At 48.4% G+C, this 11,794-nt stretch overlaps 1 protein-coding gene across 1 annotated transcript in view; it reads right to left on the bottom strand.

The window, feature by feature from the left end:
• The window catches only part of ARL6IP4 (ADP ribosylation factor like GTPase 6 interacting protein 4), a 15,937-nt gene extending 9,407 nt beyond the window's left edge, over positions 1-6,530 (bottom strand). The window contains exons 1-3 of the mRNA XM_015417665.1: positions 6,455-6,530; positions 5,574-5,782; positions 3,097-3,432 (exon numbers count right to left, since the gene is read on the bottom strand). Coding sequence (XP_015273151.1) covers positions 3,097-3,432; positions 5,574-5,769 — 532 coding nt within the window. The 5' untranslated portion in view covers positions 5,770-5,782; positions 6,455-6,530. The remainder of the gene's footprint in view (positions 1-3,096; positions 3,433-5,573; positions 5,783-6,454) is intronic.
• Between the last annotated feature and the right edge of the window lie 5,264 nt (positions 6,531-11,794).

The following is an 11,794-nucleotide window of genomic DNA, read 5'->3' as shown; positions in this document are numbered from 1 at the left end:
GGCGGCAGACCCGGCACCGGCGGACCCCCCGGCATCGGCTGTTGCACAGGCACTTGCTGAGGCGGTCTCACCGGCGGCTGGACAGGCACCTGCTGCGCGGGAACTCCCGGTGCTTGCAGCGGTGGTCCCATCAGCGGTTGAGCAGGCATCGGCGGCGTGGGCAATCCCGGTGCAGGAGCAACTTGTTGCTGCGCGGCGTGTGCGTCAAGGAAATTAGCCATTCTAACGTCCATCATTCCCGGCAGACCTTCCATCACATCCTGGAATGCCCGCAACAAGTCTCTCACCGAGTCTTCCAGTTCTGCTAGTCGTTCCCCGGTAGTTTCCTCCGGGATGGGGTCCCGAGGGCGGTAGTCCGGGGGTGGGTCATAGTCCTCTTCCGTTTGGAAGGCTCCGGTGCCCTCCTCATCTTCTGCGTGGCCTCGCGGTCCCGACGGCTCGAACATCCACTCCTCGAGGTCCTGCTTGGGACTCCCCTTCTCCGAGGTAGACCCCGGCTCCGGGAACAATCCCTTGTCAAACAGACTCTCACGTAATCCGCTCCCCCGACGGGAGTACACCTCACGGGTGCCCTGGGTGTTGTACATAGTCCAATCATCCTGCTGGTGAGTCTTCCGCGGACCCCATTGCGAAGGGGTCGGAGGCGGCCAAGACAGATGTGCAGGCAGGCGGGGAATCGCTCCCCCCACGGCACCCTCCATCGAGGCTGCAGTCGTGAACACCAAAGACGCGGAGGTTTGTGGGACCGATCCTGAGTCCCCCTCCGTGTTAGGTAGATTTCCCTCAATTCCGCTCATGATCTTGCCAGATTCGGAACGATAGGAAAAAGGGAGTTCTAACAATATGTTGGATCCCCAAGCATCGAGAATAAATCCACGTTTTCAAGAAAAGCAAAATTTATTTCAAAGCGTTGAAGACATACTCAAACACGTTCTTTGTTAGAACTGGGGATACACAGTTAGGTCAAGCATAATAAAGGAACTTCAAACAGATACAGATCCAATGAATAGCTTTCCCGCTGGCGGGCTAATGAAACGGTTGCGCGCCCAGTCCATGGGAACCAGGCAGAACATCAGACAAAACACAGGTGCAGTACTCATGAGAAAATCAATAGGCAAGCATTACAGCATCTTCTCCCCCACACAACCTCCAGCAGTTATCTTTTGCATTCCAACGCAGGAGCAGGATGATAGAAACCAAGCCGGGTGCAACAGGGAAAGGATATGTACACAGAGGTCACAGAAAACAGAATGGCAGCTTGCTGACACTCACAAAGGAGAACTTTTTGCTCACAAGTCTCCACAGCTTAGAGGGAACATTGGTCTCCAGGCCCCCGATCGTCCTGGTCGCTCTCCTCTGCACCCGCTCCATTCCGCCCACATCCCTTTTGAAGTGAGGCCTCCAGAACTGCACACGAGACTCCAGGAGCGGCCTGACCAGTGCAGTGGACAGCGAGACGATGACATCTCCGCCCCACATGGGAACCAGCCGCCCGGGGGGGGGTCACAATGGGTGGCTCGTAGGGCAGGGGGCCGTGCTCTCCTCTTCCCGCAGCCTCACAGGTATTTCTTTGTGCCTAAAGCATCTGCCCATCCTTAACCTGCAGATCTCATTCTTCCTTCTACTCTCCTTTTGTATTTATTTTCTAGTATATCTGGACGGCTGCCGTTCAGAGGAGGGGAGGGCACCGTTTCAGTGGGTAGTGGAGGAGGGGACTGGGAATAATGGGTTCCAGTGACTGGTGGGGGAGATACCAGTGTAGTATTGGGGGGGGAATTAATAAGAACAGGTCAGTGGTGGAATCGCCTTGGCAATGTTTCGGTTCTCCCTCCTTGGAGGTGTTTCAGCGGAGACCGGACGCTTATTTGTCAGGGATGCTTCTCTTATGTTGTTATGCAGGAAGTGGTGGCGGCTACAAGCATAGACAGCTTCAAGAGGGGTTTGGAGAAACATACGGTCCATGAGTGGCTATAAGCCACAGGTCCAGATGGAACACCCTGTCTGGGGCAGTGATGCTCTGTATTCTTGGTGCTTGGGGGGCAAGAGGGGGAGGGCTTCTGAGGTTCTGGCCCCGCTGGTGGGCCTCCTGATGGCACCTGGTATTTTTGGCCACTGAGTGACACAGAGTGTTGGACTGGATGGGCCACTGGCCTGATCCAACATGGCTTCTCTTACGTTCTTATAGACAGCTTCAAGAGGGGATTGGAGAAACATGAGTGGCTATTAGCCACAAGGTCCAGATGGAACACCCTGTCTGGGGCAGTGATGCTCTGTATTCTTGGTGCTTGGGGGGCAAGAGGGGGAGGGCTCCTGAGGTTCTGGCCCCACTGGTGGGCCTCCTGATGGCACCTGGTATTTCTGGCCACTGAGTGACACAGAGTGTTGGACTGGCTGAGCCACTGGCCTGATCCAACATGGCTTCTCTTCTGCTCTTAGGTCATCCAGGGAGCTGGATTGGATGGTCTTTAGGCCCCTTCCAACTTTTTAACTCTATGGTTGTATTCCAGCTTTCAGTTCTGCTTAGAATTGTGAACAAAATCTATGGAGCCAAGTAAATGGTTTATGAAATCAGATTCGATCTATAGTGTAAACTACCGAGCAGGAGGAAGTCCACAGCAATGCCAGGCTGAGCGGCCTCAATGGGAGAAAGGGAAAGAGCAGGCCGATGGTCTCCCGCAGCCGTTGGTGCTCTACTCAGACCCTAGAGAGGGCAGGGCAGGCAGAAGAGCCTTGGGAAAGGGCAGCCTCCAGGAAGCACAAGGTCCCAGGAGAGGCGGGACAGGAAACGGCCCCCAGGAACGAATGCAAGGGAAGCTGGCCGGAGGGAGGAGCTTGACCCTGAAGGGAGCCAACCGGCCAAACAGATCTCGGCCTTCGACGACCACAACTTTTCCCTCATCTATTCATTCATGTTATTTGCAATCCACCTTTCTCACTGAGACGAGAGGCAGATTGCACAGGGTAAGGCAATGCCGTCGCTAGGACGGGACATCCAGTAAGCAATGCAACAAGACTAAGGCGTGGAAATTAAAAAGGGAAACGGACTGCAGCATATGCCTTTCCCCTGGGCTTTCCTGCCAGAAACACAACCCTTACCTGGGCCGGGTTCCACCAGCGTCTCTTTCTGCCACTGCTCCAGGGAGGGGCCGGTCAGCTCTTCCCCCTTGGACTTCCCCTCTTTCGCCCTCTCCTTCAGCTTCCTGCTTGCCTTCTTCTTGGCTTTCTTCTTCCTCCTCTTGCTCTTCTTCTTTTTCTCTTTCTCTCTGGCCAGTTTCTTCTTGCTGCGCTTCTTCCTCTTGGGCTTGGACTCACCGTCGCTTGATCCTTCCTCAGAGGAGGAGGAGGACCCAGAAGGAGACGAGGAGGGGGTCGTGTCCGAGGAGGAGGAAGTACTGGCTTTTCTCCTCTTCTTGTCTGTTTTCTTCTTTTTCCCTGGAATGCAGCATTAGGTTAACGGCAGCATGGAATGTTGAGTCTGGAGAAGGGGAGGTTGAGGGGGGACATGATTGTTCTCTTTAAGTATTTGAAGGGCTGCCGCTTAGAGGAGGGCAGGGAGCAGAGGCTAGGACTTGCAATAAGAACATAAGAGAAGCCAAGGTTGGATCAGGCCAGTGGCCCATCCAGTCCAACACTCTGTGTCACACAGGGGCCAAAAACACCAGGGGCCACCAGGAGGTCCAGCAGTGGGGCCAGGACACTAGAGGCCCTCCCACGGTTGCCCCGCCCCCCAAGCACCAAGAATACAGAGCTTCCCTTGCCCCAGCCTGAGATTTAAGCAATAGTGGGCTTAATGATTTTTTATAAAGAATTTTATTAGTTTATATAAAGAAAGTAGGGAAGGGGAAAGGGAATGTAAAAATATTCACGTTCCCTGGATTGCATTCTATGACTGGTTAAAACTCAAGTATTGAGAAAATAAGACAAAGTGAAAAATAATAAGAATTATAGATGAAATAGTTGTGAAATTGTAATGAGAAGATATGCATTCAGAATGTTAAACTGGAATAGTGGGCTTAAATTACGGGTGGGAAGCTATCTGCTGGATATTAGGGGAAAATTTTTTACAATAAAAGTAGTTCAGCAGTGGAATCGGCTGCCTAGGGAGGTGGCGAGCTCCCCCTTACTGGCAGTCTTCAAGCAGCGTCTGGACATACACTGGTTAGGGATGGTCTAGGCTGATCCTGCGTTGAGCAGGGGTTAGACTAGATGGCCTCTATGGATCCTTCCAACTCTGTGATTCTATGATCCAAAGGTCGCCATGGATCCTCCATCGTGCTAAAATCTAAAATGCTCCAGAACTGTCAGCCTCAAGAAAAACCTGAGTGAGCTCCCTCTTCTTGTCCAAGATGACCCAGGTCTATCTGCTCTTGTAATGGGGCTTCACTGCTCCAGCTCCCCCTTTAAGGAACCCTGTATGGTGGAACTGAAGGGGAGAGAGGACAAAAGAGGCAGCCGAAACTCAAGCAGAGAAGAGCAGCGGCCACAAAAACTACCATTTCCAAGGTGCCTATCACATTTTTTTTCTCCCACCTTTCCTGCAAGGAGTTCCAGGCGCTGTACACATTTCTGCCATCGTCCGTTTTATTGTCACAACAGCCCTGTGAAGTAGTTTAGGCTGAGAGAGAACAATTGGCTCAAGGTCATCAGTGAGCTTCAAAGCAGGGTGGGAAGCTGAACCTACACTGAGGGAGAAAGGCTGGAGCTTCTGAACGAGTTAAAGCCGTCTTGAGGTTCTGCTGTGGGGGCATGCCTCCCAACAGACACTGCTCCTAGCTGGATGTCCCACGTTTTACATACACTAGGGGGGGAAGGGGGGGGCTCTAGTCGACTGCCTAAAAACTGCCTTGTGAGCACCAGAAGCTGGCTCTCAGTGTGGGGCATCCGTCAATTCCTTCTAGGTGAAGCAAACTGAGCTGCAGTGTTAGGAGAGTCTAGTAACAAATAAATATACACTGCAAAAACCTTTTAGCAAACTAATGTGTTCTATTTATGGTCATCATTTAGTAAAGTGCATAGTGTATCATTATTTCATCCTAGTCAGGTATAAATATTCATTACTATGCAGCTTTGAGAATGACAGGAGTACTCCGTCCATGAATGTTAGCTGCATAATGTGTCTTTTGTAGGACCGGCAAAAAGCATCCATACAACAAGGCTTTTTGGAAGACTTCATGCAAGGAGAAGCGGGCTTATAATTCTAGAAATTCCCGTTGGAGCTTAACTTTTAAAACACTGATGCAGAATTGTTTGGTAGTTAGGAATCTGTATGTATTGAATGTTATTGCTTATTGAATGTAATGAATATTTATACCTGACTAGGATAAAATAATGATACATGATGACCATAAATAGAACACATTAGTTTGCTAAAAGGTTTTTGCAGTGTATATTTATGTGTTACTAGAAATTCCTTCTAGGTGGCAGGCCAAAGACTGGCCCACAAGTAGAATTCATGCCAACAATTTCTGGAGGCCTCCTTTCCTTTATTATTTATCCTTTACGCAACATCTGTGGAACCCTCCCAAGAGGCCCTGGCGGCTGCAGCAGGAGGGGCCACTCAAGCACGTCCTTACCTTCTTTCGAGGAGGCCGAGTGCCTCTGGAGCCTCTGAGACTCCGGCCCCCTTTTGCAGGCAGGAGACGGGCTTCTCCTCTCTCGGGAGTCTTTGCTCTTCTTCCTCTTCTCCTTCCTCTTCTCCGCGTCCTGCCTGCTCCGAGAGTCACTCCTACTCCTGGACCTGGACCTCTTCCTCGCCTGGCCGTGAGCCATTCTCCTCCTAGGCCTGTGCCAAAGGAAGAAAGCGGATTTGCAGGAGAGTCATTAATCACTACCCTGCGCTCAAAGAGGACGCCCGGTCCTACGCGGCTGTCAAAGCAACAGCAAATTTCGTGATCAGTCAGTGATGTGTAAGAAGAGCTCTACCAGATCAAAAGCCCACCTAGTCCACCATCCTGGTTCCCACAACCCAAAGTCCTGCAAGCAGGGCACAGGTACCAAAACCCTATTCCTACTTCCCTTGTGCACAAGTTGTATCCAGAGGTATGCTACTTCTGAACGTGGCTAACCAGCCTGCCTAAGAGACACTGAAGGATCTCTCTTCTATTAACAATATCTATCATGCCATGATCTCCACAAGTCCATGTTGTGTTCAGCTGAACTCAGACCCTGAACTGGCCCTTTAAGAGGCGCCGCTCAGCTGTCTGATAACACCTCAAAGCCCTCTCAGCCAATCACAGCGCTCCGTTCCAAGCCTCTCCCGCTAAACCTCGCCCACCGCTTCCCCGCCGGACAGCACGCATGCGCACTGGAGACCTGCCCGTTTGAGCCTTTGGCGGACCCGATTTTGCCCTGACCCTGCCGGGCTCCGGTCCGAGACTCGCCGTTCAGGGGCAGCGAACACGACTCGGCGGGGAGAAGAGTTCTGGGCTCCGAAGGTCAGGCCTCCGCACCTCACCTGAACTCCGGAGTCTCGGAAATCGATCGGGGGTTCCCCTGACAGTCTGTTCGCTGGCTTCCTCGCGCACTTCCGGTTTGTTTCCGTGCGTGGCTAATAGTGTCCGGTGGGGGAACTGAAGTCGTGTGTTTTTGTTCCTCGCTCGCTGGCGTTTTGAATCCGGTGTCGGTCGTGCGGTAGGTCCAATAAAGGAGAGGAGAAAGAGGGAGGCGAGTTTAATGGAGACTTTCCGTATTTTCCGACCCTTGCTAGAGAGAGAGAGTTTGCACAGTAAGTAGACATGGGGGGGAGGGGGTGAGCGAGCGTGATTTGCCCAAAGGAGGCGGGGATCAGCCCCACGCGCCCCCTCCCCCTTGCACAGAGTTGGGAATTCAGCCTCATGTCTTGCAGGCTGCATCATAAATTGATTATGAGCAGTGATTATGAGCAGTGACATCGTGGAACATCTGGGCAGTGGAAATCTATCCCTGTAATGTACCATCTAGACTAATTTAATCAGCCGCCAGCACTTTGTTTTTATAACGTTTTATTGTGGTCGAATATTGTGTATTTTAATGTATTTATGTTTTTATGGAAGCCGCCCTGAGCCCGTTTGCAGGGAGGGCGGGGTACAAGTTTGATAAATAAATAAATAAATGTCAGCTCTGATACCCATCAGCCCAAATCCCACTGGTATCTGCAAGGAAGTTAAGTTAAGCTTTCACGGCCGCTTTAGATTTTCCGGGTTGTGTTGTCCTACAAATCCTCTGTGTTTCCCTGGTTCCAGTTTGAGAAACACACACACTCAGTCCTGTGAAGGAAGAAACTGTAACAGAGGTCTTTATTGTTAATCGATTAACAGGGAGAAACCAAACAAACAGGGAGTTGGCCCCCTCAGATACCAACCAGCGGCTCTGAGGTTACAATGGGAAGACATGGCATTTTATATTTCACATTGCATCAGAGAAATGAAACAGAATTATTGGTTACAGCAAACTTCATCATCTGTTTCCCATTGGGTTGAGACCTGTGGGTTAGGTCTTCCCGGGCAAAGTTTCTTCTTTCTAGCGGAACATTAAACTTTTATCTAGCCTAGGTCATAGAATTCCAAAAGTATAGCTAGGCTAACAGGCACGTGCGCAGAAGTAGCCAGTCAGTCAAGGCCGCAACCCTCAGCAGAACAGCAAAATAGCAGAACAACCTTTTGTTTAAGCTTCCCAGAATGTATTTCCAGCAATAACCATAAGTGAACCAAAGTCTAATATCTGAATACATTCATAAGTGATTTCTGTCCATGTAGTTAAAATCGTAAATAGCACTTAACATATGTATCACAGAAAGGTTAAGTGTACCTGCAAAGCTCATTCTGTTAGTCAGTGACAGAGTACAAAATTCCTTCAGTGTTTCATAAACTGTGCGTACAACAGTGTGGCCGTTGTCTTGGCATTGTAGGACCTGACGTCTCGCCAGTAACTGTGACTGGCATCCTCAGAGGTGTCGCACAGAAAGATGGAGTGCTCTCTGTGTCAAGGTGAGAAGAAAATGGTAGGCAGGTAATTTATATCTACTCCAGAAGGTGGGGTAGGGCTGAGTCATTATCTTGTAGGAGTTCCCCAGGCTATGAACATGCTAATGGAGGAGCTTTCCTGAGGAGGTTCTTTTGTATATGGATATATGAAACCTCCCCAGGAAACAATCCATATGTGTTATACCTCTGAGGATGCCAGTCACAGTTACTGGCGAAACGTCAGGTTCTACAATGCCAAGACCACGGCCACACAACCCGGAAAATCTACAGCAACTAAAAGTTTTATTTGTTTTTCAAAAGTGAAAGAAAACAACAACTACAAGGATAAAAAGACTAACATACAACAAACAACTAACATACAACAAATATGGAGTCTGTACTCATTGTACCTACTTAAATTTGCATAGGTAGAAGTCCCGTGGATTTTAAAAGGGCATCCAGATCCATGTTAGAATTGCAAACTTGTTGTAGTTGAGTGCCTTAACATGCTTGAGGTTCAGTCCCTGTTACCTCCAGTTAAAATAAGGATGTCTGGTATTAGGAAAGACCTTTCTCTTCTTGGGGCCTCAGAAAACTGCTGCCAGTCAGCAGTAAATACTGAGCTCTGGACCAGTGGCCTAATCTGAAAACATCACGCTTCCTCTGTTCATACAAACGTCCTCTACATCTGGTTGGTATTCAACCCTATCATAAGCAGAGTTACACGAAGTCTTCTGGGCACAGAGCAGGGGTCACTGGGGGTGGGGTGAGAGGTACTTGTGAATTTCCTGCATTGTGCAGGGGGTTGGACTAGATGACCCTGGAGGTCCCTTCCAACTCTGTGATTCTACGACTAGCTCTCCTCAGGCCTGTACTGCTAGTACCCCTACATCTGTATACGAAAGAAACCGTACTGCCAGGGTGTCCTTTAAAATCTGCATCTGGCCCTTTTGCTCCAGATTGGTGTCGTGGTTAAGAGCGGCGGGCTCTGAGCTGGAGAACCAGGTTTGATTCCCCACTCCTCTTCCACATGAAGCCAGTCACAGCTCTCTCAGAGCTGTTCTCTCAGAGCTCTCTCAGCCCCACCTACCTCACAGGGTGTCTGCTGTGGGGAGAGGAAAGGAAGGCGATTGTAAGCCACTCTGAGTGAAGGGTATAAATGCAATCTCTTCTTCCTTGGGTGATAACAATTCACACAATCATTTACATCATTACCATTAACCACAACAATAGTATAATTCGTTTGCACCACATTTTATATTCTTATTGCTCAAAAGCTTTGGAAGGCAGGCAGTTTTATTTATTTATTTATTAGTTTGATTTATATCCCACCCTCCCAAAGGCTCAGGGCGGCTCACATGCGGCAAAGCCGAGTGCAAAATACAATACAGTATATAATAAATAAAACATTTAAAATAACAATAAAACCTTCCAATAATACGGTGCTATACCTATATTAATCATCCAAGATGGGGTCGACCCCCCCCCCCCAGGTTTGGTGGCCAGCTGTCTCAGTAGCGTGGTCTCCCACTACACTGTCTCAAACTTCTGCCAGGGCCCGCTTGTCCCCGTTCTTATAGGGCAGCCAATGACTTACCACCTCGGTGGTAGAATAGTGGCGGCGGTGGCTCCTACTCGAACGCCTGGCGGAAGAGCTCCGTCTTGCAGGCCTTGCGGAACTGCATAAGGTCCCGCAGGGTCCGGATCTCCTCTGGGAGCTCATTCCACCAGGTAGGAGCCGCCACCGAAAATGCCCTGGCCCTAGTAGGCCTAATATTCTCGATCTTGTGTATGAGATAGAAGTGAGACAGAGAGACGGTCATTTTGCTTTGCCCACACCACCATTCCTTGATGCAGCGAAACTTGAACTCAGGTCTCTTTTTTAATGAAATTGAAGTCACTCAAGGTTGATTAAAAGTAGTAAGGCAAAATAGTCCTTGGAAGTCTTAAACATAGATAAAACATAGATAAAAACGGAGAGATGTGTCGTTAGTGGCATAAATCCAGCAAGGCTTCTTATCTCATTTAAGAGAGCAGAAAGGAGTCCTCTAATTGAGTAGTTAGTACACGGAATAAAGGTTGGCACAAAAAGTAGACAATTTAAAATAATTGATAAAAGCAATATAAAAAAACCTTGAGTAAAAGGAGATCTTACAGCGCATCCACTGCAATTACCTACCAGAACCGGAACCCCCTTTTTTAATGTTGAATGTGTATGTGAACACCTATTCAGAAGCTGCATCTCATGAAGGAGGTCTATCAAGTGCTGCTGTGAATGAGAACTAAAATAGAACCTCCATATTCAGAGACAGTATATCTGATTGCTAGATAGAGGGAACAAACAATACAGGGTAGTTAACAGCTGTTGTGCGCTTCCTCAAAGCAGGCATGCTAGCCCATGTTGAAGGCAGGGGTCTATACTTTAGTCTGATCCTGCATGGTGATTGGCGATAAAAAAAGCAAACAACCCAGATGCAGGCAGAGCTCTTATTTATTTATTTGAAACGTTAACAATGTCACTTCTCAATAATTTTCTTCAGGCAGTTTCCTAAAAACAGAAAGCACTCAATAAATCCAGACTAAAAAAAGACTGTATCAATGTTCGTATTAAAAGAATGCAGCCAAACAGTATAGAAATAAGGCAGCTACGGCACAAAGAACAGGAAAACATTAAAACTGAAACAGAATCATAGAATGTTAAAGTTGGAAGGGACCTTGCAGGTCATCTAGTCCGAACCCCTGCACTCTGCAGGAGCATAGCCGAAAGACAGCCCTACAACATACCCGAAAGATGGTTGTTGTCCAGCCTCCGCTTGAAAACGCTTGAAGTTGCCTAGCACCAATTTCTATCCATGGGGCCATCTAGCTCCATACACATGAAGCTGCCTTATACTATCCAAGTCAGCCTTTTCCACCATACCTGGAGGTAACGCTCTGGGGGCCTCAAACAGACATCTTTCGCATCATCTGCTACCGAATCCTTTTAACTCGAGTTGCTGGGGATGGAACTTGGGACCCGTTCAGAAAGGCAGGCAAATGGGTACTGTAGTTCGTGTCCTCCCTTGGGAGATAGGGCCCCGAACAAGGCCTCTGAAGCGAACGTCAGTGGCTGGTTTATGTGAGCGCAAGAACAGGTCTCAAAATCTGCTTGTTTTTTTTTTATTTAAGATTTTATAAACTTTATTGAAGATCAAACAGTACATTTGTAAATCATAGCACCCATACATAAGTTGAATCATGTTCATTTGTCAAACTCACAATTACAATTTTGGTTCCAGAATGAGCACTATCTATCTTTAAAAACATTCGCAGTTTGAAGATCTGCTTGTTGGCTGCTCTGAATTGGGGTCTAGCTGCTGAAGCTGGAAGTAAAACAGGGCTTCCCTGGTTCCGTTCCAAGTTCCCTTGCTCTCACACCAGGAGAGAGTCCCCGGGTCTTGCCTGCCCGGTTAGGTTAATTTTCTGCGCTCAGAACTTGGCAGGCCCAAAACTTTCCATGCTCATTTTATGAAAAAATTGTAAAAATCCAATGCATATGTGATATGCAGCCATTTTCCTGTTGCAAAGAAGATGAAACTCTCATTATTATGGAAATCGGTAACTGCCAGATGTCCCAGGGCTCACGGTTTGTTTTCAGAATGCAATTTTGATAAGTTATCCAAATGGACAAGAAGATAATTGACCCAGAACACTAATGACAGGTCTATTTATATGCACATTTCTGCTCTTCCCCTCCAAGGAAATTAATGTTGTTTGGATTTTTGCTTCCTTTTATCCAGGGGTTAATTATGCAGATGAACAAAACCTGCTGATCTGACTAGCCAAGTGGAGTTTTCATCCCCTCCAGAGGCTTA

The sequence above is a fragment of the Gekko japonicus genome, unplaced genomic scaffold (genome assembly GCF_001447785.1).
Source record: "Gekko japonicus isolate JY-2015 unplaced genomic scaffold, Gekko_japonicus_V1.1 scaffold64, whole genome shotgun sequence".
In the NCBI taxonomy this organism is placed as follows: Eukaryota; Metazoa; Chordata; class Lepidosauria; order Squamata; family Gekkonidae; genus Gekko; species Gekko japonicus.
This window is presented reverse-complemented; position numbering and strand designations above follow the sequence as displayed.